The sequence below is a fragment of the Capricornis sumatraensis genome, chromosome 20, assembly GCF_032405125.1.
Source record: "Capricornis sumatraensis isolate serow.1 chromosome 20, serow.2, whole genome shotgun sequence".
Taxonomy (NCBI): Eukaryota; Metazoa; Chordata; class Mammalia; order Artiodactyla; family Bovidae; genus Capricornis; species Capricornis sumatraensis.
In genome coordinates this window covers 70,714,953-70,742,936 of record NC_091088.1, presented here as the reverse complement: position 1 = coordinate 70,742,936, position 27,984 = coordinate 70,714,953, and the positions used below count along the sequence as shown (strand labels likewise).

Below are 27,984 nucleotides of genomic sequence, written 5' to 3'. Positions count from 1 at the left end.
AGGGAGGAGCAGGGTGGTTGGTCCCAGCCACTCGCAGACGTGGCCAGGGACCCAGCGAAAGCCCAAAGGATGAGTCAAATCAGAGACTGCGGCCCCAGTGCCAGCCAGGGCTGAACATCCTCCTGGGGCGCTGATGACTCGGGGGACACTTCTGAGGCTCAGGGTTGGGGGGTGCCCCTAGCAGGGCCCTGCGGGATCTGCCCAGGGGACTGGAGTCCCAGGAGAGATGGGGACCAAGGGCACCCCTGGCCCTTTCTGCCTCCCCTCGGGGCCTCGACACCCACGGGGCTCCTCCAGCAGTGGCCCACGGGGACTGCAGTCAGGGCTGCCCTTTGGGAGGGTTCCTGCCTCCTGAGGACGCCCGGAATGAGCCACTGGGCCTCGCTGGAGCTGGGCGCCCTTGCCCCGCGCCCGCCAAGGTCTCTGCGGGGATCAGGGGGAGCCTCGGGACTACCCCCGCGTCCCCACGCCCCGTGCCCGCGGAGTCCGGCCAGGGCCAGCCTCCGCCCCCCGCGCGCGCTCCGAGGGCCCAGCAAGTGTCTCTGTGTCCTTGGGGAGCCCCTCGGGCTCCAGCGCGTCCTCCGAAACCCCCGATGGGGCAGCGTCCGGGTCAGGACTCGAGTCCGGGTCGGGGGCCGCGGGGAGCGGCGTCCAGCCGGGGGGCCGGAGCGCCTGGGCGGTGGGCCGAGGCGGGAACCAGGAGAGGCCGGGCGCCGGAGCGAGCGCCACGAGCTGGGGCCGCGCGGGGTGGGAGGTGGTGGCGCGCGGGATGAGGAAGAAGATGTAGGCGCCCGAAACCACGAGCCCCGCGGCCACCAGCACGGCCAGGACGACGGCCGCGTGGAAGAGCCAGGCCGGGCGCGCCAGCGACAGGCGGCGCGACAGCGGGCGGCCGAGGCGCAGCGGCGGCGGCGGCGGCGGCGGCGGCGGCGCGCGGGCCTTGCGCGGCCCGGGCCCGGGCGGCGGCGGCCGCAGGTAGAGCAGGCCGCGCCGGCGGTCGAAGCGCACGGAGCCCGGGGGCGCCGGCGGGGCGCGCGCGGGGCCGGGCAGCAGGCCGAGCTGCGTGGGCAGCGCGGGGAGCCCGCGGCGCGGGGCCAGGCGCGTGGGCGCGCGGCACACCGGGCAGGCCACCGCCGCGCCGCCGCCCGCCGTGGCCAGCGACAGGCGCGCCAGGCACTCGAGGCAGAAGACGTGGCCGCAGTCCAGGCTCTTGGGCAGCTTGAACACGCCGTCGAAGGGCGACACGCAGATGAGGCACTCCACCGGGGAGGCGGGGGCCAGCATGGGGCCCGGGCTGCCGTCCGCTTCCTCCTCGCCGCCCTCGTCCTCACCCTGCCCCCTGCCGGGGGAGCGCGGGGTGCACGCGGAGCCCGGGGTGCTGGGGCCCGAGCCCCGCGGGGCCCGCGGGCGGCGGAGCCAGGGCGGCCGAGGGCAGGGCATCCGGGCCGGCCTGCGGGGAGAGGCGGTCAGCGGCCTGGCTCTGGAGGGACCACCGGCACGGGGAAGGGCGGCAAGAGGATCAGAGCCGGGAGGGGGGGGCGGGGAGCGGCGCGGGATGTGCGCCGAGGCCGCCGGCGGGCGGGTGAGGCCTAGAGGCTGAGCACCGCGGCCTCAGAGCCAGACTTGGGGACCCCCAGGCGCCAGCAGAGTGGACCTGAGGGCCTTCAGAAAAGACCCGACGGGCTCCCAGGAGAGCTGGGCAGACAGACCCGGGGTGGGGGGGGACTACAGATCAAGGGAGGAGGGAGGGCGAGGCCCCGAGCCTCAGGACGTCGGGCCGGCAGCCCGCCAGGCCGGGAGGTTCCCCGAGCACAGACCCCAGCAGCCTCTTCCTGCCTACCTGGTGGCGCCTCCACCCTCGGGCTGACACCAGCGCGGGTTCTGACCCCATCCCTAGACCTGCCTGCAGGTGGACATTGCTCGCCCCGCCCCGTGGGCGGTGCCCGCCGTGGCGCCGCGCCCTCCAGGTTCCCACCGGACCTGTCCGACCGCCCCCAGGAAGGTCCCGACAGGACTGAGCGCACAAGCCTGACCTCAGCGGAGTGCCGCGGGTGGCTGCAGGCACAGGTTGACAAGGGTATGACAGTCCAGGGCCTGGGAGGGAGGACCCCTGCCACCTCCAGCCTTCCCCAGCTCCTGAACCTTCCACCCAGTCACTGTGGGATGAGAGCTATCAGGGGTACCAGTGTGTCCATGGGGGGAGACCTGGGTGGGGGACAGCATACCCAGAGCCAGCTTCTGAGGTCCTGGGGGTTGAAGGCGGGCAGACCCCACAGTGCACTGGACTGGGTCACCGCCGTGCGGCCAGCAGACACAGGGAGGCACTGTTGTAGCCCAGGACCCAGGCCCTGACCCTGGCTGCTCCCTGGCAACTCTCAGGGTGGGCGGCACCTCCCAAGTGCCCGCCCAGTGCCATCTCTGCCAGGACAACCCCACCCCTCTCATTTCTGACACCTGCCGGGACGGTCCAGGCAGCCAGGCCTGCAGCCCAGGGTGCCGCGGTTTCTGAGTCAGCGATGCTTCCCGAGCTGAGTCCTCCCTGGTGAATCCAGGTCCCCACAGGCCGAAGACACGCCAGGAATGAATGCGGCCAACTCCTCAGACACCAGGCTCAGCCCGCCCCTCACCCTCAGCTCCCACTCAGCCCCCGCCAAGGACAGACACGGGAGAAGGGGCCACCCCACAGGGCGAACAAGTTTATTGTGGCCGCAGCCAGCGATCAGCGGTTGGACTTGGCCACGCGCTCCAGCTCGTCCTTCTTCTTGATGGCGTAGGAGTTGGAAGAGCCCTGAAGGGAGAGACGCTTGGCTCAACACGGACCCCCTTCCCCCTGGACCAACCCCCCCGCCCCGCCCCCCTGCAGCGTCCTCGCCCACCTTAGCTGCGTTGATGAGTTCATCCGCCAGGCACTCGGCAATGGTCTTGATGTTCCGGAAGGCGGCCTCCCGGGCGCCGGTACAGAGCAGCCAGATGGCCTAGGGGCAGCGGCCAGCTGAAAAGGTGCCCCCACACCAGGAGGGCCCACAGTTCTCGGGTACCGGGCCCCCTAACACACCCTGCCAACCACGCTACCACCCGCAGGCCCACCAAGCACGGTAGTGGGAGCCCATGGTGCTGCCCAGAGCAGGCCGCTAGGGCTGAGATCAGAGAGAGGGCCACAGGAAAAGGGTGTCAAAGGCTGAGGCCTGGGTCCCTGATGGCAGCAGATTTAAACCGGCTGAGACGGGGAAAGCAATGTGTGCTCCTGGCCCGGAAGCCCTGACTGGAAACAAACAACTACAAAGGGTGTGCTGGGGACAGCTCCACAAATTGGACCGGTGATGCAACGTGAACAGATTGCTGTTAAATTCCTTGCAGGTGACGGTGGGGACAGACTAGACTGAAGACACCCGCTGAAGTGGTAACAGAAAAACGGTCGGAACACCCGCAATGGGTGGGCTCTCACACGGGCCAAGAAAATAGGAAACGACATAAAAACCGACACCCAAATACAACGGGCCCTTCAGCCACACGGTGACCAGAAGAGGGCCGGGGCACGGATGCACTCTGCGGGGTGGGGACCCTGGGAGGTTTCCTGGAGGAAATGACACTCAGGTAAAACATGCAGACAGAGGCGAACATCCCCAGTTGCTAGCCTCTGCCCCAGGCAGCATTCTGACCCAGCCTGGTGGCCGTTCCTGGGTGCCCACGTGTGACCAAAGGCCCCAAGCCCACCTGATTCACACGGCGCAGTGGGGACACGTCCACGGCCTGCCGCCTCACTGTTCCAGCTCGCCCAATGCGGGTGGAGTCCTCCCGGGGGCCGCTGTTGATGATGGCGTTCACCAGGACCTGCAGGGGGTTCTGGGGGGCGCAGGGGGACGCGCATGAGCCTGACGCCCAGCCCGCATCCCTCCCCTTCCCTGGAGGGCCCTGGCATGCCTATGGCGGGGGTGCTGTTGGCTTCGGGCGCCTCAGGGTACTCTCCCCGCCTGGCCCTGGGGCCTACCTCGCCAGTGAGCAGGTGGATGATCTCGAAGGCGTGCTTGACGATGCGCACGGTCATGAGCTTCTTGCCATTGTTGCGGCCGTGCATCATCATGGAGTTGGTGAGGCGCTCCACGATGGGGCACTGCGCCTTGCGGAAGCGCTTGGCCGCATAGCGGCCCGCGCTGTGGGGCAGGTACTTGGCGTACTTCTCCTTGACAGCAATGTAATCCTGGGGCAGTGGAAGAGGGGACGGAGGGAGCTCACTCAAGAGCAGGAAGGACATCCGAGGGGAGCAGGGGGACCCAACACCCGCTTATGGGAGCCCCCACCCACCTGTGGGGCTTTGGAAGTGAGCCCCTGCCTGCCACAGAAATTAAAATCTAAGCAAGTGACCCTTGGAAGGAAAGCTATGACAACCTAGACAGAGTATTAAAAAGAAGAGACATCACTTTGCCAACAAAGGCCTGCATAGTTAGAAGCTGTGGTTTTTCCAGTATGTACAGATATGAGAGTCAGACCATAAAGAAGGCTGAGCGCTGAAGAACTGATGCTTTCGAACTGTGTGGTGCTGGAGAAGACTCTTGAGAGTCCCGTGGGCTGCAAGGAGAGCAAACCAGTCAATCCTAAAGGAAATCAACCCTGAATCTTCATTGGAAGGACTGATACTGAAACTCCAATACTTTGGCCACCTGATGTTAAGAACTGACTAATTAGAAAAGACCCTGATGCTGGGAAAGATTGAAGGCGGGAGGAGAAGGGGAGGATAGAGGATGAGACAGCTGGATGGTATCATCGACTTAATGGACACGAATCTGAGCAAACTCTGGGACACAGTGAAAGAGAGGGAAGCCTGGTGTGCTGCAGTCCATGGGGCTGCAAAGAGTCAGATAAGAGTTAGCAACTGAACAACAAAGTGTCTTCACAAGGTCACCAGAAGAGTACTTTCCTGATAATGGGAGGAAGGCTGTGGAGAACTAAGGAGATGATAGCTCACAACTCGTTTTAAGTGTCCTTCACTCTTCACTGACATTTTGTATCAAATAATTCTTTGCTGTCCTGTGCACTGTAGGGTATTTAGTAGCAGTCACCACTGACACTCAAACACGTGGCCAGACATTGCCTAGTGTTCCCTAAGGGCTGATGGGGGATCCATCCCAGAGAACCACTGTTTTAAAAAAATCATTCAACAATCTCGCCTATGAATATATACAGGTCCCAAGACAACATCTAGTAAACACTAAATCACTGGGGGAGGGGCTGAGTCAGAGGACTCCATGTACCTGAAAAGGACTATTTCTGACCTATTTCCAGGATGAACCCTACATTAAAAAGTCACTCTACCACATACAAAGGAGAACATATACAAACAATGAGTTTCTACAAAACCAAAGACTGACAGGAAAGAATACAGGATTCCGACACAGGCATGACAGACTGGAGTCTCGTCTGGAGAACCATCTGCACAAACAAAACTATACAGAGGGGTGTACATGCAGGGACTTGTAAAAACTGTGAATACCAAACACCCCAGCGAGCATTTGGTTAAGCTGCTGGGCCCCATGGTAGAGTCCAATACAGCTCTGTAGTGAGAATTTTTTTTTTTAATATTTATTTATTTGGCTGCACAGGGTCGTAGTTGCAGCATGTGGGATCTAGTTCCCTGGCCAGGGATTGAACCTGGGCCCTCCACTGGGAGTGCAGAGTCTTAGCCACTGGACCACCAGGGAAGTCTGATAGTGAGAACTTTGATACCATGCTCCCTTCTGCTTCCCCAGCCTCTTGGAGAACACCAGGGAAAAGTGGAAAATTGTTTCTACATTAGTAAAGTTTTGTACCAAAAAAAGCAAGAAGGAAAAAAATAAACAAAGGCAAACACATGTGACAGGCCATCAAGTGACCTGCCAAGACTGAAACACTCACTGTCTGGCCATTTTAAGCTTGCAAACCTCCTCCAACAAACCCATGAAATAAAACAGCTCTAGAAGACACTCCGAATAAAAAACAGGTTTGAATTTTCTGTTGGACTCAGTGCCCAGGTACTGTAATATACATGAAAAGTGAAAGTTGCTCAGTTGTGTCGGACTTTTTGTGACGCCATGGAATTCTCCAGGCCAGAATACTGGAGTGAGTAACCTATCCCTTCTCCAGCGGATCTTCTCGATGCAGGAATCAAACCGGGGTTCCCTGCATTGCATAGAAGCAACAAATAGTAATGCTGGTTGGGTGGCATCACAATGGACGTGAGTTTGAGGGAACTCCGAGAGACAGTGAAGCCTGATATGCTGCAGTTCATGGGGTCACAAAGAGTCAAACATGACTTAGCCCCTGAACAACAATACTAACGCAGTCACAAAACATAAATTTCTTTTTATAAAGGCCCCACAAATGTCCTAATGAGCCCAAGTGTAAAACAATGTGGGGGCCAACACTGCAGTGGAGAACTCACATTTACCAATTTCAAAACCTATTACAAAGCTGTAGTAATTAAGATTGTGATACTGGCAAAAAAAATAAAAGGCATAGAGACCAAGGAAAGGGTTCAGAATCCAGAAATAAACCCTTCCATCTTTGCTGAATTGATATTCAACAACAGTGCCAAGACTATTCAATGGGATAAACAGTCCCTTCAACAAATGGTGCGGGATACATACATATACCATATAAATGAGACTCAAGTAACATTTCATGGCGTAAATTTGTTAAGATGCACAAAACTCCAAAAGACAAAAATCAAATGCGCTAGGACAACTGGATTTCCTCACACAAAATAGTAATTTGGGGCTCGTACACTTAAAATACTTGTGCACATGGGGGGACATGAGCACCTGAGAGTTTTGGTAAACTTAGGGCTCCTGGAACCAACATGCCCTCAGACACTGAGGGACAACTGGAAAGTGTTTAGATTTTCAGGCGTTTGAATCTTTGTAATTTGACTCTTCTCTCCAGGGCACAGCTTCTGAACTTGATGAATAATGCCCATTTTTATTTAATTCTAAAATATATAATTCAAATGTTATAGCCTGAACGAAACAGTATTGCCTTTGCCATTTTCAACACTTGAGTAAAATAAGAAACACCTTTAAAAAACAAAATGTATAAGACTAAAAACTAAGTTTTCTGTTTATTTCACTACAACACCAAAAAACTAAACCACCTGTGGGATGTGATAATTACTGTGGAAGAAACCATCTCCTGGGAAAAAGTGTAGCAACCTCTAACAGGATACAAAGAAAAACAGATATGGAGGGTGTGGTGGTCCAGGAATCCCTCCTTTACCTGTCCCACCTTCAGCTCTACTAGGGAGAAAGGCTACAAGTTTCAAGTGACCCCGCCCCCAGCTGGGGAACATAATCCTAACACCCTCCACACCTGCAGAGAAATGTCATTGATCTGCACGTCATCGGTGCTCCACTTTCCAAAGAGCTTGATGTCGGGGGTCTCTGCTACTGCAGGTGCAGCTGTTTCCCACTCCGTCATCCTAGGGATAAAAATCGTCAAAGCGCAGGTATACTTATCACTGACTCTGAGGCCAGCTTAGAGCACACCCTGAGAAGTGGGAAATTGCCAGCAACCAAATAACGCTGGGAATATCTGGGGCCACCGTGTTGAATCCTGGAAAAACCACTCATCTGTCAGCAAGCCACACCTGTCTCTTACCCAGAAATCCTGAGGCCCAGAGCTGACAGGCACCCCCTCAACAGTTGCAGGACGGCCCAGGGATGGGCAGGTTGAGTCCACATGCCCTGACGCTGCATCCGCTAGAATTCAAACCCCAACCGTGTTCTTCCAGTGCTCTGTGAACCTACAGATCCACAACTCTCCTCTCGACTCCGCTCCCTCATCAGTCAAGTATAAGAGTTCCGTGTTTTACCCATACAAAAGTTGGAGTCCGACCCCGAGGGGATCATTAGGGGCTGTTATTTAGGAGGAAGCGTCTCCAAAGTGTTATTCTTGTACGTAAGGAATTTTATTACGTAAATAAAGTACAACTGCAGAGACCAAGGCAACCGCCAGCAACTTCTCCAGTACGCCGCGAGGCAAGGCTACGGCGGCGGCGGGGCTGAAGCGAGAGGGCGAGGGTAACTTTCCCCGCGCCTCCATCCGGTCACCCGCACGAGGAAAGCCCCCGGGCGCGGGGCGCACCCACAGCTTCCGGAAGACCCAGGATCGCCCCTCAGACCCCCTACTCCGCGGCAGCCTCACCTGAAGACACAGCCGAGGCGTCCCTACCCCTCGGCGTTGACCACGCGCCGCTCAGGCACAGACAGGAAGAGGCCGCGCACCGCGGGCCGAGGCCTTTAACTGAGGCGAGAACTTCCGGGTCAGCGAAGGTGGCGCGTGCGCATACGGACACGGCCTAGTACTAGACCAATCCGGAACGAGCATGTAAACGCGCCCTCAGGGCCAGACGGAACACGTATACATTAGGCGCATGCGTTCTCGCAGAAGTGGGCCCAAAGCCAGTCTGGCGGAAGTCCTACTTCCAGCCCTTGAAAGCTCTTCGAGGGGCACTTGCACAGGCGCAGAGGTCTCTTTGAGGCCAACGCCGCCATGTCTAATGAGGTCAGAAGTCTGGCCCGCGGAGATCGCTACATCTACACGCACGCGTTGCAGGCCGGGTCGGCTGAGTGGTGCCGGGACGTCTCGACTGCGCTCCTCTGTGGTCCCGGCCCCGAGCGTGTGGCCAGGCTCCACTCGAGTGTCCGCCACCCCCACACTCCCGCGGGGTTGCTTGGGGCCTAAGCCTCCGAGAGGGGACCCCTCGCTTCACCCCCTGCCGGGGTCCCCACCCCCCTCCCGGTGTCTCTCCTTAGTGCCCGCGGTTCCTGCCCCATTCCGCGTGCGGGAGGAGATCGGGGAGGGGTTCTGGGGGACAGCTCCCTCCCTTTCTGATTCAGCTAGGGCCTGTGCTGTTAAGGTCTCTAGTCGAGTGCATGGGCCGCACCGTGATGGGTGCCCTGTCCACTCTGCAGCTGCACTCAGTGACCCCGGCGATCGGCGTGGAGGGCACGTGCCAAGAGTCACACCCCCAGCCTAGACCCTGGAGCCGAGCTGGGAGGGGGACGCCTCCTTGGCGGGCTTCGCAGACGCAGCGACCACCAGCTGTACACCCGTGCTGGCTGCAGATGGCAGGAAGCGGCACCTGGCAGAACTGAGTCTCCTGAGCTTCCTCACCTCCAAGTGCCCATCTCAACCTCGAAGGGGCTCAGCCTCGTGACTCAGGCGGTCCTTCATTTATCTCCAGCAACCCCACTTGTCCACTGTTCCGGCATATGCATTGCGGGTGCTCAGTAGCTGCGATGTTTGTTGACTGACTGACTGACTACTGACTATAAAGACTCGCTCCCACCCCATCTCAATTCCTGAGGCTTTTCAGAAACTCTGGACTGTCTCAATCGCAGCTCATGTCTTTGTCCAGGGGGGACACAGGCCTTGAAGCTGGTCTGCGCAGGGAATCAGACCTCAGGCTCTGAGGGGTGGAAGTCTGGGAGCTGCGCCCAGAGGCCAGCCCCCCGCCCCGCCCCCACCACAACCCGGCAGCCTGTGGCCTTCCCCTGGCCTCTGCCCTGCTCTGCATAGCAGCAGTTGCGCTCCCCACCATGGTCTGTGGGGATGAGGAGGAGCTGAGTAGCCTCTGTCTGGTCCTGGGGGACGCAGCTGGGGACGTGCTTCCCAGGGGAAAGCAGGAAGCTAGGAGTAGGCACTGGGCACCCTCAGCAGGATCCAGAGGCCCTCCCCCCCAAACCCTGCCTCTTTCTCCTCAAAAGCTGCAAGGGCCCACCCCTCTGAACCTGTTTCCCCTGTCTGTGAAAATGAGAACTAAACCAAACAAGGTGAGTAAGGAGTCTGTGGCCTGGCCATCAGTGGTCACTTGATGATGGACATCTTTATAGACCTGACAAGAGTGACCACCGTGCAGTGAAGAGCAGGTGGGAGCACCTGCAGTAAAGCCCTCTGTGGTGGGGGGTCGGGGGTCACCTTGCTTAGTTGAAGATCACACACTATTTGCCAGGGCTAGGGTAGTCCCCGGAGAAGGCAATGGCAGCCCACTCCAGTACTCTTGCTTGGAAAATCCCATGGACGGAGGAGCCTGGTGGGCTGCAGTCCATGGGATCTCGAAGTTGGACACAACTGAGCAACTTCACTTTCACTTTTCACTCTCATGCATTGGAGAAGGAAATGGCAACCCACTCCAGTGTTCTTGCCTGGAGAATCCCAGGGACAGAACAGCCTGGTAGGCTGCCACCTCTGGGGTCGCACAGAGTCGGACACGACTGAAGTGACTTAGCAGCAGCAGCAGCAGGGTAGCCCCACCTCTCCAGGTCCCGACACAGGCGCAAAGTCCAGAGTCTGATCCTGTAAGCCTCGGGATGCTGGTACTCTGTTCTCCAGGCTGGAGGAGGCAAGGCTCTGCAAACCCCACCCCGCCCCCAATTCCTGGTGCAGCATGTTCACTCTGGGCTGAGGAGCCCTGGCCATCTTCTGTGCCCTGGTCTTCCAACGGCTCCGTGAGGGTGGAATGCAAGGCTTGTTCTCTGTGTATCCCGAGCTGGAAGCACAGCCTCTGCTCACAGTAACTGCTGGATAAACGATGGATGGAAGGATGGATGTGGCATGTCCCCAGTCTCGCTGCTCCCACTGTGGGCTTCAGGCAGACACCGAGTCACTGGGCCTCCTTCCTCCATGAGACACCAATTTCAGACCCACAGTCCTGTCCCCTGTTCAGAACACCTCCTCACCTGGTTCTGTCCCTCTTCCTGACCACCTCTTTTAATTTTATGTGGCTACACCGGTTTCGTTGTGGCATGTAGGATCTAGTTCCTTGGCCAGGGACCCAACCCGGGCCCCTTCCTTGGGAGCACAGAGTCTCAGCCACTGGACCACCAGGGAAGCCCTCCTGGCCACCTCTTAATCGAGGTTGGCCTTGAGAAACCCCTTCCTAATCCCAGGTAGGCATTAGGAATCTAGGAATCAGACCGTTTGCTCTTCAGAGCAACTTTATTAGGTAGTCTTGGAGGCCCAGAGAGGTGCACTAACTCACCCAGGGTCACACAGCAAAAGGGGGCAGAGCTGGAATTCTAAGATGGTTGCCCCAGAACCTGACCTCTCCTCCCTCAGCTGGCCTCTCCACTTCTCTGCATCGTGTCTCCCTCAGTGCCAGGGAGCTCAGTACCTACAAAGTGCCCAATAAATATGTGTCCAATGAACAAATGAGTTCAATCAACTCTAGGCCTTTCCACTGGATCTGGCATGATTCAGAGAGAGGCTCTTTCTGCCCCCTAAGCTCCTCCCTTATTAAAGAAAAGGTTCATGAACCAGTAACCAAGGAAGGATGGTCTCTTTGATTTCAAACGGGCTCAAAGGAACAAATGAATGTGAACAAACAAGCTTATTTATCCTTCCTGCCCCCCCCCCCCCCCCCCCCCCCCGCACATACACAACAACCGCACCCATCTCCTTGGCAGAGAGCAAGTTGATCTTTCCCACTGCCCTGGCCACTGAGCATCAGTTTGGGCTCACAGGGATGGGTGGCTTGTCCAGGATGCTTGTTATAGGACTAGAGCTCAAGGCAAGAGAGGTGCCTGGGCCCGCTCACCTGCTAGGCGGGCTAGTCTAGGCCCATTCCCCGTCCTCAATTTGCTTGGTTGTAAATCAGGACCACATGTTCAGGGTGGCTCTTCGGAATGAGGACCAGAGGGGGCAACAGGACAGAAAATGCAGGGCTGGGGTGGCAATGCCGGAGCAGCTGCAGACCTGTCTCCTCACTTGGCAGCACTTAGGACAGGGTATTAATAGGGGCTCTCAGAGGCTTGGATTAAGGATAAATCCAGAAACACATTTCGAACTTCCAAATATCCAGGGTTAGTGGGTACAGGATCTCAAATTTTGGAGGCCAGATGTATGAATTCAGAAGTCTCACAGAGACAGACACTAGCGGCTGCGATCTGGAGATGCAGGGCACAAATTCGGAGAGAAAGGGGCACCGGGACTTCAGGAGGGGGAACCCAACTGCTTAACGGGATGAGAAACGGATACATGGATTTGGGGGGTGGGACCCAATGTTCAGGAACTGGGGTAGAATCTGGCATCCGGACTCGTCGGAACTAGAGGCGGGAACTTAAGTTAGGCCGGAGCAGGAGGACCCGGCCGTGGGGATTTCGCGGGGTCGGGGGGAATCTAAGGGCACAGTTCAAACGTGCGGGGAAACGCTCCAGCCTCCCTCTGTCCTGCTCGTGGAACCGACCAACAGCCGGGACCCACACCGAAAGCCCCGCCCTCCCCTGGGCACGACCAATCACTAGCGTGGAAGTGATTGCCCGCTGGGTGACGCCATGTGTCTCCAAGGCGATGGCGAATCGCAGGAAGGCTACAGCTTTACCCCGACGCTGGAGTACCTACCGCCGCCTGCGGAGACGGGCTGCGGCGCGGAAAAGGTGGTGGTCGCCACGGTAACCGGGAGGCCTGGCCAAGCCCGGAGACGATCGCCGACTCCTCTCCCGCCCGGTGCTCAGCCGCTGAGCGCCGAGAGGGAGGCGGTAGCGCGCGGTGCTGCCGGGGGCTGGGGTGGGGGTCGCGCCCGTACGCCCGTAGGGGATGGGGCGGGGCCTCGGAGCTGGGGTGGGGGTGTGGGGCAGATCAGCCCCGGGTCGTGGGCCGTGGCTGCGTGTCTGGCTGCATGGGTCCAGCCCAGGATGCGCGGCTTTCTTGTCTGGGCCTCAGTTTTCCCGTCTGTGAAGTGGGGATGTGACTGGTGATGGAAGTAAAATCCAATGCTGCAGGAAACAATGTTGCATAGGAACCTGGCACGTCAGGTCCATGAATCAAGGCAAATCGGAAGCGGTCAAACAGGAGACGGCAAGCGTGGACGTCGACATTCTAGGAATCCGCAAACTAAAATGGACTGGAATGGACGGCTTTAACTCAGATGACCATTATATCTACTACTGTGGGCAAGAATCCCTCAGACTCCCTTAGAAGAAATGGAGTAGCCATCATAGTCAACAATAGAGTCTGAAAGGCAGTACTTGGGTACAATCTCAAAAGAGACAGAATGACCTCTGTTCGTTTACAAGGCAAACCATTCGATGTCGCAGTAATCCAAGTCTATGCCCCAACCAGTAATGCTGAAGAAGCTGAAGTTGAGTGGCTCTATGGAGACCTACAAGACCTAAAACTAACACCCCCAAAAATGTCCTTTTCATGATAGGGGACTGGAATGCAAAAGTAGGAAGTAAGAGATACCTGGAGTAACAGGCAAATTTCGCCTTGGAGTACAGAATGAAGCAGGGCAAAGGCTAACAGAGTTTTGCCAAGAGAACGCACTGACATCCTCTTCCAAAAACACAAGAGAAGACTCTGCACATGGGGATCACCAGATGGTCAATTCTGAAATCAGATTGATTATATTCTTTGCAGCCAAAGATGGAGAAGCTCTACACATTCAGCAAAAACAAGACTGGGAGCTGACTGTGGCTCAGATCATGAACTCCTTATTGCCAAATTCAGACTTAAATTGAAGTAGGGAAACCCACTAGACCATTCAGGGATGACCTAAATCAAATCCCTTACAATTATACAGTGGAAGTGACAAATAGATTCTAGGGATTAGATCTGATAGAGTGCCTGAGGAACTATGGATGGAGGTTCATGACATTGTACAGGAGGCAGTGATCAAAACCATCCCCAAGAAAAAGAAATGGAAAAAGGCAAAATGGTTCTCTGAGGAGGCCTTACAAATAGCTGAGAAAAGAGAAGCTAAGGGCAAAGGAGAAAAGCAAAGATATAACCATTTGAATGCACAGTTCCAAAGAATAGCAAGGAGAGATAAGAACACCTTCCTCAGTGATCAATGCAAAGAAATAGAGGAAAACAACAGAATGGGAAAGACTAGAGATCTCTTCAAGAAAATTAATGATACCCGGGGAACATTTCATGCAAAGATAGGCAAAATAAAGGACAGATATGGTATGGACCTAACAGAAGCAGAAGATATTAAAAGGAGGTGGCAAGAATACACAGAAGAACTATACAAAAAAGATCTTCACGACCCAGATAATCACGATGGTGTGATCACTCAGCTAGAGCCAGACATCCTGGAATGGAAGTCAAGTGGGCCTCAGGAAACATCACTAAGAACAAAGCTAGTGGAGGTGATGGAATTCCTATTGAGCTATTTCAAATCCTGAAAGATGCTGAAAGATGATGCCAGCAAATTTGGAAGACTCAGCAGTGGCCACAGGAGTGGACAAGGTCAGTTTTCATTCCAATCCCAAAGAAAGGCAATGCCAAAGAATGCTCAAACTACTGCACAATTTCACACATCTCACACGCTAGCAAAGTAATGCTCAAAACTCTCCAAGCAAGGCTTCAACAGTACGTGAACCATTAACTTCCAGATGTTCAAGCTGGATTTAGAAAAGGCAGAGGAACCAGAAATAAAATTGCCAACATCCGTTGGATCATGGAAAAAGCAAGAGAGTTCCAGAAAAACATCTATTTCTGCTTTATTGACTATGCCAAAGCCTTTGACTGTGTGGATCACAATAAACTGGGAAATTCTTAGAGAGATGGAAATATCAGACCACCTCACCTGTCTCCTGAGAAATCTGAATGTAGGTCAAAAAGCAACAGTTAGAACTGGACATGGAACAACAGACTGGTTCCAAATAGGGCAAGGAGTCCATCAAGGCTGTATGCCGTCACCCTGCTTATTTCACTCACACGTGCGCGTCTCCTGTCTCTCAGCTTCACTGCAGAGCAAATGCGGAATGAAGTTTCCCCTCTTTAACTTTTCTTAAAGGTGAAAAGCCTCTTCAAAGATTTCTTTCATTTAGCAGAAATAGATTCTAATGTAGATCTTTCTTCACAGCAAAGTGCCATAAAGCAAACTTTTTAAGAGTGGAGGATACATACATTGGGGTGCTTTGTTACTCAATCGTAAATAACCGCCCAGATGTTGGGACAAGTGGGCCACTGAAATGTTGTAAAAGCAAAAAAGGGATGCCTTCCGATTTCCTAATACCTACTTATAGAGAAGAGATGGAAAAGTTATGATCACAGAGGTATAAAGAGACGGCCCACAGCCCCAGACCCACCCAGACGCAGCGACAGGGAGCTGAGCGCCAGAAATCCTTTCCCTGTGAGCTCTGTTTTGCATCCTTTGTTTCCACTGGGCAACTTCAGTGCGGAGTTTCAGGTCACTCAGGGGTCTGCGTGGAGCTGAATGGGGAGGGACAGGCCAGAGGCCCCTACTCGTTCCTGCGGCCGCGTCACTCTGCCCTGTTTCCGTCATCACACCGCCTCTCCAGCCTCTCTCTTAAACGGAGCATCGTGACCACATTTAGGGCCCTCCGGGATGATTCAGGACACTCTCTCTCCTGATCGCTTCTCAGATGTGCAAAGTCCTCTTAGCCATATGAGGTGGCACACTCACAGGCTCTGCATTAGGGTGTGGGTCTAGTTGGAGTCTGCTCTTCTGCTGACCACACACACACGGCACTTTACACGCTGGTGGTTCCACTGTGGGGCTGGCACAGCCACCAGATAACAAGCACTGAGTGTGACTTGTCAGATGGGCAGTCTGGGAGGATGTTCAGGACAGCTGGTGAAGAGGGTGGCTCTGAGGAAGGTGGAGGTCAGCCCAGGGCTAGGTGTCACCGGGGTGAGAGAGGACAGTGCAGGCGAGGGGAGAAACCAAGCCTGGAGAGCCGGAGTTGCCTCCTGACCACATACTTCAACCCACTGAACCGGCTGCCTTCAGCTCCTGCTTTTTTCTCTTTTTTTGTTTGCTAATCCGAGCAGCTTGGGGATCTTAGCTCCCCACCCAGGGATTGAACCCATGCCTGCTGCCTGGAGTCCTAACCACTAGACTGCCAGGGAAGGCCCTGAAGCTCCTTTCTTTACGTCTTTCCCCTTTTTACTGCTTTCAAGACTCTTAAGGAAATCCGGCCAAGTCATCCAGAATCCCTGTCACTGAGGTTTGCTTCTCCCCTCTTCGGAACGGCCAGCCTCTCCATTCCTCAGCTCTTCCATGTCCTGCAAGGAGGACTCCTGAGTTGGAGGCTGGCCCCAGGGTGGATGCTCCAGCCAAGTGCCCTGAGCAGGCTGATGCCCCATGAGCTGTCCTGGGACCTCAGGCGAGGCCGAGGTGGAGCCTGGGCCCCCAGCAGACAGAGCTAAGAGACCCCCTCCTGTGTGTGTGTGTGGGGGGGGGGGGGCGGTGGCAGGACAGCTGGCCCAGGGCACAGGCTCCCTGAGCACAGGCTCCCAGGGCTGGGGCCCAGTGTGAGCCCTGATCCAGGAGCCTGATATTTCAAGGGACCTCATGTGGGAACTCCCTCTTCAGTTCCCAGTGTGGCCAGGGGTCTTGTCCCTAAAAACCCCCTGTAGCCCACCAGGGCACTCAAGTACTTCTCGGGTGCTGCTCCCAGCATAAGCCCTAGGGGGCAGGGGGGGGGGACAGGAGGTCATCTTAGGCAACCAGCTTCTGTCAAGCAGACCCTGCAGCCAACCCCAGCCAAACAGGTCCCTCACACAGGTGCCCACGCCCACCCTCCAGGACTGCCCAACAGCAACAGGGCCTTTGGGAGGCGGGCTTGAGGCAGCAGATAATTCGCTCCAGGGAGTGGCCCTTTCTGTGCACGCAGAGCAGGAGGTCCTTTTGCAAGAAGAGGCTCCTTCAGCAGCGGTGCCCCCACAGGCTTGAGAGGTCCCAATTCTGTAAGCCTGTTGAGCCCTGGGAGACCATGTCTTCAGCACAAGAGTCTTCAGCTAGTGCTGGGGCCTGCCCACACCCGGGGGGCACCCACGCACCTTCCCTCTGCAGCCACTCTGGCAAGGCCTTCCTGTTCCACCAGGGTAGGCACGCGGGCAAGCGGCCCTCTGCGTGCTGGTCAGCCACCGCTCCAACCTCAGAGCGTGGTGAGCCCCACCAACAGCTTCAAGCAAGCCCTGGCACTGCCGCTGGGCAGGGAGACAGGCCTCACTGAAGCAGGGCATTCGACGTCCAGACACCCACAAGGCTGGAGAAGGGGACACCAGTGGGAGCAGACCGTCGGGGCCGCTGAGTGCCACCTGGGGGCCACATCGGCCGACATCATCACGTGTGTCCGTGTGCTTGTGGTGCAGGAGTCCCGGGAAGGGCGGGCACCGACGCGGGCTACGTAGTGGTTGGGGGCCCTAATCGGCACATTCCGCCCAGCAGAGAGCAGGCTCAGCGTCACCTGTGGGGCCCCGGGGGTCGCGGCTCTGGAACGCGGCTGCACATACTAGAGTCTGCCTCGGAGCTCTGACACCCAGATGCCCGAGCCCCGCTCCGAGATTCTGATTTCACCTCTGGGAGCGACCCGCTCACCAGGACGTTTCAGAGCAGCCCGGGTGTTTCCACCCGCGACCCTTCCACGCCTTTCCCAGTCCGTATGTCCCAGAAGTCTGACAGGGGACAACGACTATTAAGCATCGTCCTGGCCAGCCACCAGCTTCTCCCGGGCTAGGTGCGCCCGGGAGTGCCAGGTCCCGGACGCCGTCTCCTTGGCGACGACGCAGGCTCACTCCTTGCAGGCGCCCGTTACCACGGCAACGGGAGTCCTTGGGCGGACGGAGAGCCAAGTGCGGCAGGACTACACTTCCCAGCAGCCCCCGCGAGCGGGCGTACCAGACGGCTCAGTGGGTCAAGAATCAGCTTGCAGTGCCGGAGACTCAGAGAGCCGGGTTCGATCCCTGGGTCGGGAAGATCCCCTGGAGGAGGGCACGGCAGCCCGCTCCAGTGTTCTTGCCTGGAGAATCCTACGGACAGAGGAGGCTGCGGGCTGCGGCCCATGGGTCCGCAAAGAGTCGGACACCACTGAAGGTACTGAGAGCGCCGCGGCCCGGAGCAGGAAGGTGGCAGGCTCCGCGCTGCGAGCGGGCGGGGACGCGGGGACCCGCGCCGGCCACGCCGGCGAGTAACGGGCATCTCGCGCGTTCCCGCGACCCCAGCCTGCAAGCGGGGCGCCCAGGGCGCCGTTCACGGCCGCCACCCCGGCTCGCACCCCAGCGCCGCACGCGCGGTCCCGGCGGGGGCGGACCGGGGCACTTACGGTCCGCGGGCTCCGGCCCGGGCGGGCACCGCGGTCGGCCGTTCAGTTCCGGGCGGGCCTGTCCTTTGTGTTTCTGGCTCCGGCTCCCGCGTTCCGGTCGTGGAGGCCGAGGCCCGGGCGGCTGCACGCCCGGGGGGACGGGCGTGGGAGGGAGTTTGGCCGCACGCAGACGGCGCTCCTCCCGCCCTGCTGAGCGTCCTGCTCCGCCCTCCCGTGCAGGGACAGACGCCAGGGTTCTCCGGGGCCCTCGGTGGGGGTGCGGTTGGCTTAAGATAAGAGGTGGTGGAGCCGCCCCCGGCCTGACCTCCGCGCTTCAAAGCTGGCTCTGTTGATTTCCAGGAAAATCTTATCAGCCTTAGGGGTCGTGTCCAGGTGCTGAGGACGCTGAGCCTCGCTCACCTCTTTCCCACGGAAGCTGGCATGCGGTTCTGCAGGACGCGGCCCTGGAGACGTTGCCCCCCCCCCCCCAGCCTCCCTGCGGGCCCGAAGGTCCTTGAGCCCTAATCTCATTCACCGGCAGCCAGTTAGGAAGGCTGGGCCAGCCCGCAGCGTGGAGGTCGTGGTCTCCCAGGGCAGACCTGCCAGACACCTGGAACAACTGCAGTTCGCAGTCAGGGACAGGCTCCCGGCTGCCCTCGCCAAGCGCAGCCCCAGATCCTGGGTCCGCGGCTGGCAGGTGGTCAAGTACAGGAGAGGTGGCTCGATGGTGCAGCCTCGGAGCAGGGCAGCAGCGGCAGACACAGCCAGGCTCTGCAGCTTCCATCTGCCAGCTCTAGTGCTGGGAGGCCGGTTTCTGGCCCAGCAGACGTGCAGAGGAGCCACCTGTGGGGGCAGGGTGTCTGGAGGCGCCCTCAGCCCTGCCTCCTGTGAGTACACGGCCCCTTCCTGCAAGACGGGGCTGCGGCTTCCAGGTACCGCTCCGTCACCCGCGACCCTTTGTCCGGCATTGAACAGTCATCTGAGGGCATCACTGGCGGTCAGGAGAGGCCGCCTCCCCATGCAACCCACCCATCCCGTCGAGGGTGCTGGGCTGGTCTCTGCATGTGTGGCTACAACTGACTGGGCAGCTTGAAACAACAAGACTTGATTCAATTCTACAGGCCAGGCATCTGAAATCAAGGTGTTGGCAGGGCCACAGCCTCCGAAGGCTTGGCACTCCTGTGGGGTCCCCTTCTCTGTGAGGGGCCGGGTTCACGCTTGAGTTGCAGCTGTGCAAAGAGAAGGGGTGGAGGGGTCCCCACATCAGCACTCATGGCTCCCGTGTGCGCGGGGACCCCAGACCCTCGCCTGCTGGCGTCCCTGGGCTGGCCCCATGAGTAGAGGGTCCTGGCAGCCGCCCCAGCAGCTCTGCAGCTGGTCCCCTGCAGGGTCAACCTGGCTTCTTGGAGGCAGACCGAGGAAATCTGCCAAACCTGCAGAGGCAGAGACTCAAGCGAGGCTGGGGAGGTAGCAGCCTGGGCCTGCCCTGCAGACCACCCCCCTGCAGAGAGTAAGGCCGACCCCTGTGAGAGGCGGACGCTGAATGAGGTGGGCAGTGGTGGGAGCCAGGGCTCCAGGGTCAGACAAATCGAGCCGCACGTCCTGCCGGAGTCAAGCCTCGTGGAGTCACAGCTCCTCATCTGTGGTGACTGAAGTGCCCCGCGCTTGGCCTCCACAGGGCACTGCCCTGCGCCCCAGCACGCTGCCCATTATTCCCAGCAGGTGTCTCCATCTTCCCACAAAGCATTTTCTTCTTGAAGCGAATGGATTAAGAGACACCTGGTTGAAGAGAAGTCTTTGCCCCGGGGAGAATGCTGTCAACCCCGCATTAATCTTCTGATGTAACAACTGCTTTGGTGTGCAGTCAGCTTGACCATGGACAAGAAGCTGATGTTTTATTTTACCTAACAATTCCCAAGACCTTGTTCTCATTGTAAAAATATCGCTCAGACACACATGCACTCATCTCCTGCCAGCGCAGTACTGTCCCTCTGGCCGGGGCTCGGATGACTTCTGGATGTTGGTGGGTGGGCCGGCCCCCGCCACCTCAAGTGGACACCCCAGCACGCCAAAGGCAGGAACACATTATGCTGAGTGCCTTCTGTTTCTGAGATGCAATTCACAAAACATAATTGAACCATTTCAAAGTGTACAATTCAGGTTGGTTTTTGTTTTTATTTTTCAGTTCATGTACTTTCTGTGCCATCGTCATCGTCACTGATTCCAGTACATTTCCACCCCCCAAAATGAAACTCTGCTCATTAAGCCATCACTCCCCTTTGCTCCTCCCCTCAGCCCCTAGCAACCACTGACGCACTCTTTGGATCTGCTTGTTCTAGACTTTTCGTATAAATGGAATCATACAATATGTGGCCTTTTGGCGTCTGGCTTCTTGCCCCGACCGTGATATTTTCTGTGGTCTGACCACATACCAGTATTTCATTCCTTTTTATCGCTGAGTAATATTCCATCCTCTGGGTAGACCACAATTCATTCAGCCACTCATCAGTTGATGGACTTTTGGGTTGTTTCCACCTTTGGGCAGTTAGGGAAGATTCTGCATTGAACATCAGTGTACAAGTGTTTGCCTGAACGCCTGTTTTCATTTCTCTCATGTGGAAATGTAGGACCGGGCATGTGACGTGCTGTGTGACCACGGGGGCACGTCTGGGCGGCCGTCCACAGTGGCCGGCTGCCCTGTTTTCCACTCCCAGCTGCCGCATGAGGGTGCGTGCTGCACTTGCCTTTCCCTGGACAGCTCTTCCCGCCCATCTGTCCTCGGCAGGGCAGACTCTGTGTGGGCTGGGTGCTGGACGCCCCTGAGCAGTTAAGCTGCAGTGGGTGACACGACAGGGCCTGCCGCCCACCGCTCTGCCTGTCTTGGCGTATGAGGGACGCCTTTTGGAACCCGCGGCTGGTCTACTTACTTGCACAACAGGCTTCAAATTCTAGAGAAACACCTCCCTTGACCTCCCCCAGGAGTCACGGCTGCTGACCCCAGCTCCGTCGGCCTCGGCTGGCGTCCACTGTGGGTCAGGTTGTTCCCATCTGCTGCTGGGGCGGTGGGCAGGTGAGCCCCTGGCTGCCTGTCCCCCAGCGCACCCGGCTCCCCACAGCCCCGTTCTCTGGGAGCCGCACGGTCGGTGTCTCAGGAGGACAGGCGGCATGGCAGCCGGCCCACCTCCCGCCTGGGACGAGCATCTCCAGCCCATGAGCTCTGGGAAAGCGGAGCTTCTCTGTCACATCCTCCCACATGGTGACGGGTGGCCATCAGGGCCCTGAGGACAGTTCGGCATGGGGCGTGGCATGCCAGTGTTCACCATCACCCGAACATCCTCATGCCTACTTGGAGAGGGGGCTCCCAGCACCCATCCTTCAGTCTCGAGCTCCAGCTGGCTAATTTGTCAGGTGGAGAAACCGAGGGACAACGTGGCGAGTTGCCACAGAGCGCGGGAGGCACTGGATTTCCAAGGAATTACCCGATCAATGCCACCAATGTGGGGAGAGGCCTTCAACTCCCTGGGTTGAAGGCCAGGCCCACACAGGCCCGGACGGGACGGGAGATTGTGCAATGGCTGCGTGTGTGTGTGATGTGTGACCTGTGTGAGAACCCCAGGTCCTGCCTGTCCATATGGCCTCCTTATTTTTCTGGGGAATGCCTCAGACCAGCAACTTGCCGAACGCAGGACCAGACGGGACGCTCTTACTCGGGGCTTTTAGCTTCCAGATTCTGACACGCAGCCCCAGACGAGCGGCTGCAGCAGAGCGGCTGCAGCTCCTGCGGCCCCTCACTGTCCTCGGCGCGCGCCTTCCTCTGCAGTCTCACCTGCAAGTTCACCGCGGCTGATTTCCACCCAAACCCTTTCCCCAGAGCTCTGACCACCACTTCATCTCTGCTGCTGTAGCTGAGATTGTTTTTGTTGAGTTGCCAAGTCGTGTTGGCTCTTTGGGACCCCATGGACTACAGCCCTCCAGGCTCCTCTGTCTGTGGAATTTCCCAGGTGAGAATACTGGAGTGGGTGACCATTCCCTTTTCCAGGGGAGCTTCCTGACTCAGGGATTGAACCAGTCTCTTGTTGGCAGGCAGGTTTTTTGTGGTTGGGATATCCAAGGGAAAAATAACCTGCCCGCGAGGGCTGCCAGCAGGATCCTGAAAAGAAGCCGTGTCCAGTCCTGACATGTCCGGGGCCGAAACGTGCATCCTGACTGCTGCTAGTCCCCATAACTACGTGTGAGAGGTTTGCAAAACTGACCGGAAGGCAGCAAATCCATTCAGCGCGGTTATTGACTGTTGCTGTGGCTGAGCCTCTGGGGGTCAAGGTTCGCCCTTTGCCCCTGGAGCCCAGCTTTCCGGGAAGGACATGGGGGTCAGCCCCGCTGCCCCGGCTGCACCTTATAACCCCACAGACAGCCCCGAGGCTGCGGGAGGTGGACCATGTCTGCTCGGGCAGCCCTCCTGCTGCTCTGGGGTGAGGCTGGGTCCTGGGGTGGCTGGGGGTGGGGGGAACGGCAGTGAGGCCTAACAGCCAGGTCTCTGCAGGTCTGGCCCTGAGCCCGGTGACTGAGCAGGCGACGTGTGAGTAGGCTGGCCTGGGCACGGGGGGCACTGTGGGGTGAGCCCCCAGGTGGGTGCCCGGCTCTGACTGCCTCCCCCATGCAGTCTTCGACCCCAGGCCATCCCTGTGGGCCGAGGCCAGCTCACCGCTGGCACCCTGGGCCAACGTGACGCTGACCTGCCAGAGCCCGCTGCCAACCCTGGAGTTCCAGCTCCTCAAGGATGGCGTGGGCCAGGAACCGGTGCACCTGGAGTCCCCTGCTCACGAGCACAGGTTCCCACTGGGACCAGTGACCAGCACCACCCGGGGCCTCTACAGCTGCCGCTACAAGGGCAACGACGATTGGATCAGCCCGAGCAAGCCGGTGGACGTGACGGGAGCAGGTGAGTGTGGTCCACGGCCTGCAGGCAGGAGGCGGGCTGCTGGGGAGGCTCCTCTGCCCACACCTCAAGGCCCCTGCGCTCTTCCTGCCGTCCGGAGCAGCCGGTGGCCCCGGGCAGTTCAGGTCCTGTCTCTGAGCCCAGTGTCCCCATCTGTAGAATAAGTGAGACTGGGCTTCCCTGGTGGCTCAGTAGTAAAGACTCCAGCTGCCAGCGCAGGAGAGGCCAGTCCAATCCCTGGGTCAGGAAGACCCCCTGGAGGAGGGCATGGCAACCCGCTCCAGTGTCCTTGCCCGGGGAACCCCACGGTCAGAGGAGCCTGGCGGGCTACAGTCCGTGGGGTGCCAAACAACTGGACAGACTTAGTGACTGACCAAAAAGAGGGTGATGTTTTCACCAACCCTAGAAGGCTGTGAGGAATAAATGATTGGATCCCCAGGAAGCTGCGGGCAGGCCGGCCCCATGCCTTCCACTTGTATTCCACTCACTCCCCTATCAAGACGTCCACCTCCCGGCTCTCTCACACTGTCAGGAGCTTGGAGGTCCAGCTCGGGCTGGGCCACCCGAGACCCCTGCCCCGCTGTGACCCCTGCCCCATCCGCAGAGCCCCTGCCCCCACCCTCGCTCTCAACCAGTCCCGTGTCCTGGATCACACCTGGCCTGAACACCACGCTGCTGTGCCTCTCGGGACTTCGAGGTGTGACCTTCCTGCTGAGGCAGGAAGGCGAGGATCAGTTTGTGGAGGTGGCTGAGGCCCCAGAGGCCACGCAAGCCTCCTTCCCGGTCCACCGGGCTGGGAACTACAGCTGCAGCTACCGGACCCACGCGGCAGGCACCCCCTCGGAGCCCAGTGCCACAGTGACCGTAGAGGAGCTGGGTGAGTGGGTGGGCCATCCCAGAGGGCTCCTGGGGGAGGAGGCTCCTGGGGGACGAGAAACTACCCTGGACCCTGAGCAGCCCCACCCAGGACGGCTGTGGGAAGCAGCGGCCTGTCTGGGGAGCGGCGTCGGAACCCACCACCGGCAGGCTGTTCTGGGACAGAGGTCTGGAGGCTGGGACCCCCAGCGGCCGCCCCAGTGACACACCCCTCCCTGCAGCCCCGCCGCCGGCGCCCACGCTGACGGTGGACAGGGAGTCGGCCCCGGTCCTGAGGCCGGGCTCGCCTGCCTCGCTCACCTGCGTGGCGCCCCTGAGCGGCGTGGACTTCCAGCTGCGGCGGGGCGCGGAGGAGCAGCTGGTACCCCGGGCCAGCACCAGTCCGGACCGCGTCTTCTTCCTGCTGAGCGCACTGGCCGCGGGCGACGGAGGCGGCTACACCTGCCGCTACCGGCTGCGCAGCGAGCTGGCCGCCTGGTCCCGAGACAGTGCGCCGGCCGAGCTGGTGCTGAGCGACGGTGAGCCTGCGGGACGAGACCGCGGGGCTGCGAGAGCCGGGACGGAGCCTGGACGCGGCCCTGCCCGTGCCCGGGGCGCGCTCTCCCTCGCGAGCCGAGGGCGAGGAGCGCAGGGCCAGCTCCGGCGGGCCCTGAGGCCGCTGTGGAGGGAGCCGGGGGAGCTGCAAGACCCCTAAGGACTCGGACCAGGGGCGTAAAGCTCAGGAGAGGACGCGGCCGTCGGGGGCTCGGGGGGGCTCCCTCCACAAAATGCGCCCGCACCCCGTTTTCCTGCGCTTACGGACTAGTGCGGAGAGCGTAGGAACGTCCGCGTCCGGCGAGGACCGGACCGGGTCGGGAGGAAGGCTCGGGGGTGGGCCCCGCCGGCCTCCCAGGAGGGAGCGGGGCGGATCTTTCCGGGGGAGGATCCGGTTTGTGCGCCAGCCTCCCGCGCGCTCCCCGCAGGGACGCTCCCCGCGCCGGAGCTGTCGGCCGAACCCGCGATCCTGAGTCCCACGCCGGGCGCGCTGGTGCAGCTGCGGTGCCGGGCACCCCGCGCCGGCATGCGCTTCGCCCTGGTGCGCGAGGACGCGGGCGGGAGCCGGGTGCAGCGCGTCCTGAGCCCCGCGGGCCCCGAGGCCCAATTCGAGCTGCGCGGCGTCTCGGCGGTGGACTCGGGCAACTACAGCTGCGTCTACACGGACACGTCGCCGCCCTTCGCGGGTTCCAAGCCTAGCGCGACCCTGGAGCTGCGCGTTGACGGTGAGCTGCGGGCGCGGCCGCCCGGAGCCCCCTTCTCCCCGGGCGCCTGTTCCGGGGTCCGACGGGAGGCGCCCGGGGCCTGAGGGGGTCGGCCGCCAGGGCCCCGGGGCGCCCCTCCTGGTGGCCTGTCTGCCGCCGCCTTGAGCGCCGGGCAGGTGGGGCGCGTTGTTGGAGATCGTGGGGGGCGGATCCAGCTTTTAGGGTTCAGACTTCTGGCCGCTCTGGCACCGGCTCGTGCCTTGGTTTCCCTGCGCCACGCGCCTGTCGGTGGTCGTCAGATTAGGACCCCAGCCCTCCTGGAGCCCAGGTGCCTATGCGGAGGGTCGAGGTGTAATTCTCGCCGAGGCCCCGCCGGCCTTGGGTCTGTGTGCTCCTTGGATTTCCGCGTCCGGGCCTCTTGGGGACACAGTTCCCACCTCCGGGTCGCTGCCCCGGCTGTGCCCTCCGCGGAAACCCCACTCCGCTGGGCGGGTGGCGTTTTCCTCCTGGGCGCTGCGTGCCCGTGATGGGGACCCCTGGGGGGCTCAGACCTCATGGCAGGTCTAGGGGGTGGGACGGGGAGGCCCGCCAGCTACAGCGCAGTGCGCAGGGTCGGAGGGGCCGAAGGGACTCACTTGACCTCCCGCCGCTCGCCCAGGACCGCTGCCCAGGCCGCAGCTCCGGGCCCTGTGGACTGGGGCCTTGACTCCGGGCCGCGATGCCGTCCTGCGCTGCGAGGCCCAGGTGCCCGACGTCTCCTTCCTGCTGCTGCGCGCGGGCGAAGAGGAGCCCTTGGCGGTGGCTTGGTCCACCAACCGCTCCGCGGACCTGGTGCTGACCCACGTGGGCCGCCAGCACGCCGGCACATACAGCTGCCGCTACCGCACCGGCGGGTCCCGCTCCTTGCTGTCTGAGCTCAGCGACCCGGTGGAGCTCCAGGTGGCAGGTGAATGGACGGCCCAGGAGGAGGGGGTTGCGATCCAGGCCTTTGCCCAGATGGTACCCTCCTCCAGGGCTGCGCTTTCATGAGCCCCTCCAGCGCTGGCATAGGCTGGTGGGCCTAGACTGCTGGTGTGTGTGTGTGTGTGTGTGTGTGTGTGTGTGTGTGTGTGTGCGTGCGCGCGCGCCTAGACTGCTGGGTGTGTGTGTGTGCTGGGTGTGTATGTGTGTCCGGGGACTGCAAGGCAGGGTGGGGTGTGGTCACCAGCACCTGTAGGGGGCGGTGGGGGCGTGTTTCCTCGCGGGCAGCTGACCAGTCCCTGCCCTGCTGAGGCCTCAACGAGGCCCGCCCTGACTCATGCAGGGAGCCTTCCTCCCCACCATCACTTTTGTCCACTTGGTCCAGGAAGCTGACCCAGGGGCCGAGCCCGGTGCTGATGGTATCCTCGGGAAGTCCTTTCTCCAGCCTGCCTCCGATGCCTTGTGCTGCAGCGGGAAGCTGGAGTTCTCCCTGGGGGCAGGGGGAGTGGCCGCCTCTCCCTGATCCATCCCAGGAACTAATAAATGTGCAGACAGCCTGTAAGACGTGTCTCTGGCCCATGGTGGTCCAGGTGCGGGGGGCGGGAGCCCCCGGGCTGGGATCTGGAGTCCTGAAGGTGGGTGGGCTCTGGGCTGGGCTGCATCCTGAGGATGGAGGCCCCTTCTCCTGCCTTCTCCCATTAAGCTTCCTCCTGCTCCCCAGTCCCCTCCGTCCAGCCCCCGCAGGTGTGGGAGGCAGATGAGGCTCCGGACCTCCTTGACTGGATAGGAGGCGGTTCAGAGGCTGCATTTTGCAGCTCTCTCTTCCCGGCTCCGGGAGTTGGTGATGGACAGGGAGGCCTGGCGTGCTGCGATTCATGGGGTCGCAAAGAGTCGACACGACTGAGCGACTGAACTGAACTGAACTGAACTGAACTTCCCGGCTCAGCGGCCACCAGGTGGCGATGCGGGGCTGTGTCCCGCGCCGAGACCGGGCGCCCGCGCCGAGACCGGGCCGCCCACCCCGCAGCCCAAGGCCGCGGGAGGGAGGAGTCCTCTTTGCTCTTCCCCACGGTCCCCTAACCGGACCGCTCCTGGACCACTGGCCCGCCCTAGCCTGGCCCTCCAGGTGCTGACATACATCAGTTGTGAGTAAGGCCAATGCTTGGTGAACTGTTTTTGCAAGAAATGTGCCTGCCTCTTGACCGGCGAGCTCGGACCGTCCGGCGCAGCTGCTCACTGCACTGCTGTAGTCCGCACGCCTGCAGGGTCTGTAGTGATGCCACCTCTTTCATGACTGATGCTGTGTCCCTCCTCCCTCTCTGTCTAGCTAGAGGTTCATCAATTGCAGTTATATTTATCTTTATCAAAGAACAGATTGCCTTTTGAGAGTGCTCATTGTGGTACTCTTTTCTGTTTTGTGACTCTCTGCTTGTATCATTCCCTTCCTTCCACTTAATTCTGAATTAATTTCTTCTTTTTCATTTTCTTCAGGTGGAAGCTTAGACCGTTCACTTTTGGGGGTAAACATTAGCAACAGCTTAATATCAGACTTAAAAAGCTTTATCTTAGCTTAAATCATGGGAAATTATTTCTGGATAAACAAAGTTTGACCTTTGGCAGCTTCATCCATTACATCCAGTTGGTTGATGACATTGGTCAGTTCTTTTGCATCCTTACTGGTTTTCTGTTTTGTTCTGTTGATTCTAGTGAGAGGGGTGTTGAAGTGTCCAATTATAATTGTGAATTTGTCTATTATTTTCTTTCAGTTCTATCAGTTTTTATTTCCTGTTATTTTAAGGCTTTGTTGTGAAATGCATACATTATTTGGAACTGTTATGTCTTTTCGGTGAATTGTCTCTTTATCACTATGTAACTTCTCTCTCTGTTCCTAGTAATTTTCCTTGTTCTTAAGTCTACTTGGTTTGATATTAATATAGCCATTGCAGCA

The 27,984-nt window shown here is 59.1% G+C and overlaps 3 protein-coding genes and 1 non-coding gene across 4 annotated transcripts; 1 reads left to right on the top strand and 3 right to left on the bottom strand.

Annotated features, from left to right (window-relative positions):
- Nucleotides 1-450: 450 nt before the first annotated feature.
- Nucleotides 451-1,440, bottom strand: RNF225 (ring finger protein 225). Its single transcript, XM_068993208.1, has one exon. It carries the CDS (start codon nt 1,438-1,440, stop codon nt 451-453), a length of 990 nt encoding a protein of 329 aa, XP_068849309.1.
- Nucleotides 1,441-2,668: 1,228 nt separating this feature from the next.
- RPS5 (ribosomal protein S5) lies at nt 2,669-8,275 on the bottom strand. Its single transcript, XM_068992886.1, has 6 exons — nt 8,173-8,275; nt 7,339-7,447; nt 3,989-4,198; nt 3,715-3,843; nt 2,877-2,975; nt 2,669-2,788 (listed from the first exon to the last, which is right to left on the bottom strand). Exons 2-6 carry the CDS (start codon nt 7,444-7,446, stop codon nt 2,720-2,722), a joined length of 615 nt encoding a protein of 204 aa, XP_068848987.1. The 5' UTR covers nt 7,447; nt 8,173-8,275; the 3' UTR covers nt 2,669-2,719.
- Nucleotides 5,626-5,696, bottom strand: TRNAG-CCC (transfer RNA glycine (anticodon CCC)). Its single transcript has one exon. It is a non-coding gene; the product is annotated as a tRNA-Gly (tRNA).
- Nucleotides 8,276-22,363: 14,088 nt separating the features above from the next.
- On the top strand, nt 22,364-26,583 carry A1BG (alpha-1-B glycoprotein). Its single transcript, XM_068992881.1, has 8 exons — nt 22,364-22,495; nt 22,567-22,602; nt 22,687-22,965; nt 23,567-23,839; nt 24,060-24,356; nt 24,801-25,097; nt 25,735-26,022; nt 26,422-26,583. Exons 1-8 carry the CDS (start codon nt 22,462-22,464, stop codon nt 26,427-26,429), a joined length of 1,512 nt encoding a protein of 503 aa, XP_068848982.1. The 5' UTR covers nt 22,364-22,461; the 3' UTR covers nt 26,430-26,583.
- The last annotated feature ends 1,401 nt before the right edge of the window (nt 26,584-27,984 follow it).

Bases quoted from the DNA above. Each gene is read 5' to 3' on its own strand.
- RNF225 (XM_068993208.1), bottom strand. From the start codon at position 1,440: ATGCCCTGCCCTCGGCCGCCCTGGCTCCGCCGCCCGCGGGCCCCGCGG.
- RPS5 (XM_068992886.1), bottom strand. From the start codon at position 7,446: ATGACGGAGTGGGAAACAGCTGCACCTGCAGTAGCAGAGACCCCCGAC. The intron at 4,199-7,338 runs GTGTGGAGGGTG...CCACTGCCCCAG, and splicing joins TCAATGACATTTCTCTGCAG to GATTACATTGCTGTCAAGGA. The intron at 3,844-3,988 runs GTAGGCCCCAGG...TGCGCCCCCCAG, and splicing joins TCCACCTGCTCACTGGCGAG to AACCCCCTGCAGGTCCTGGT.
- A1BG (XM_068992881.1), top strand. From the start codon at position 22,462: ATGTCTGCTCGGGCAGCCCTCCTGCTGCTCTGGG. The intron at 22,966-23,566 runs GTGAGTGTGGTC...CCCCATCCGCAG, and splicing joins GGTGGACGTGACGGGAGCAG to AGCCCCTGCCCCCACCCTCG. The intron at 24,357-24,800 runs GTGAGCCTGCGG...CGCTCCCCGCAG, and splicing joins CGAGCTGGTGCTGAGCGACG to GGACGCTCCCCGCGCCGGAG.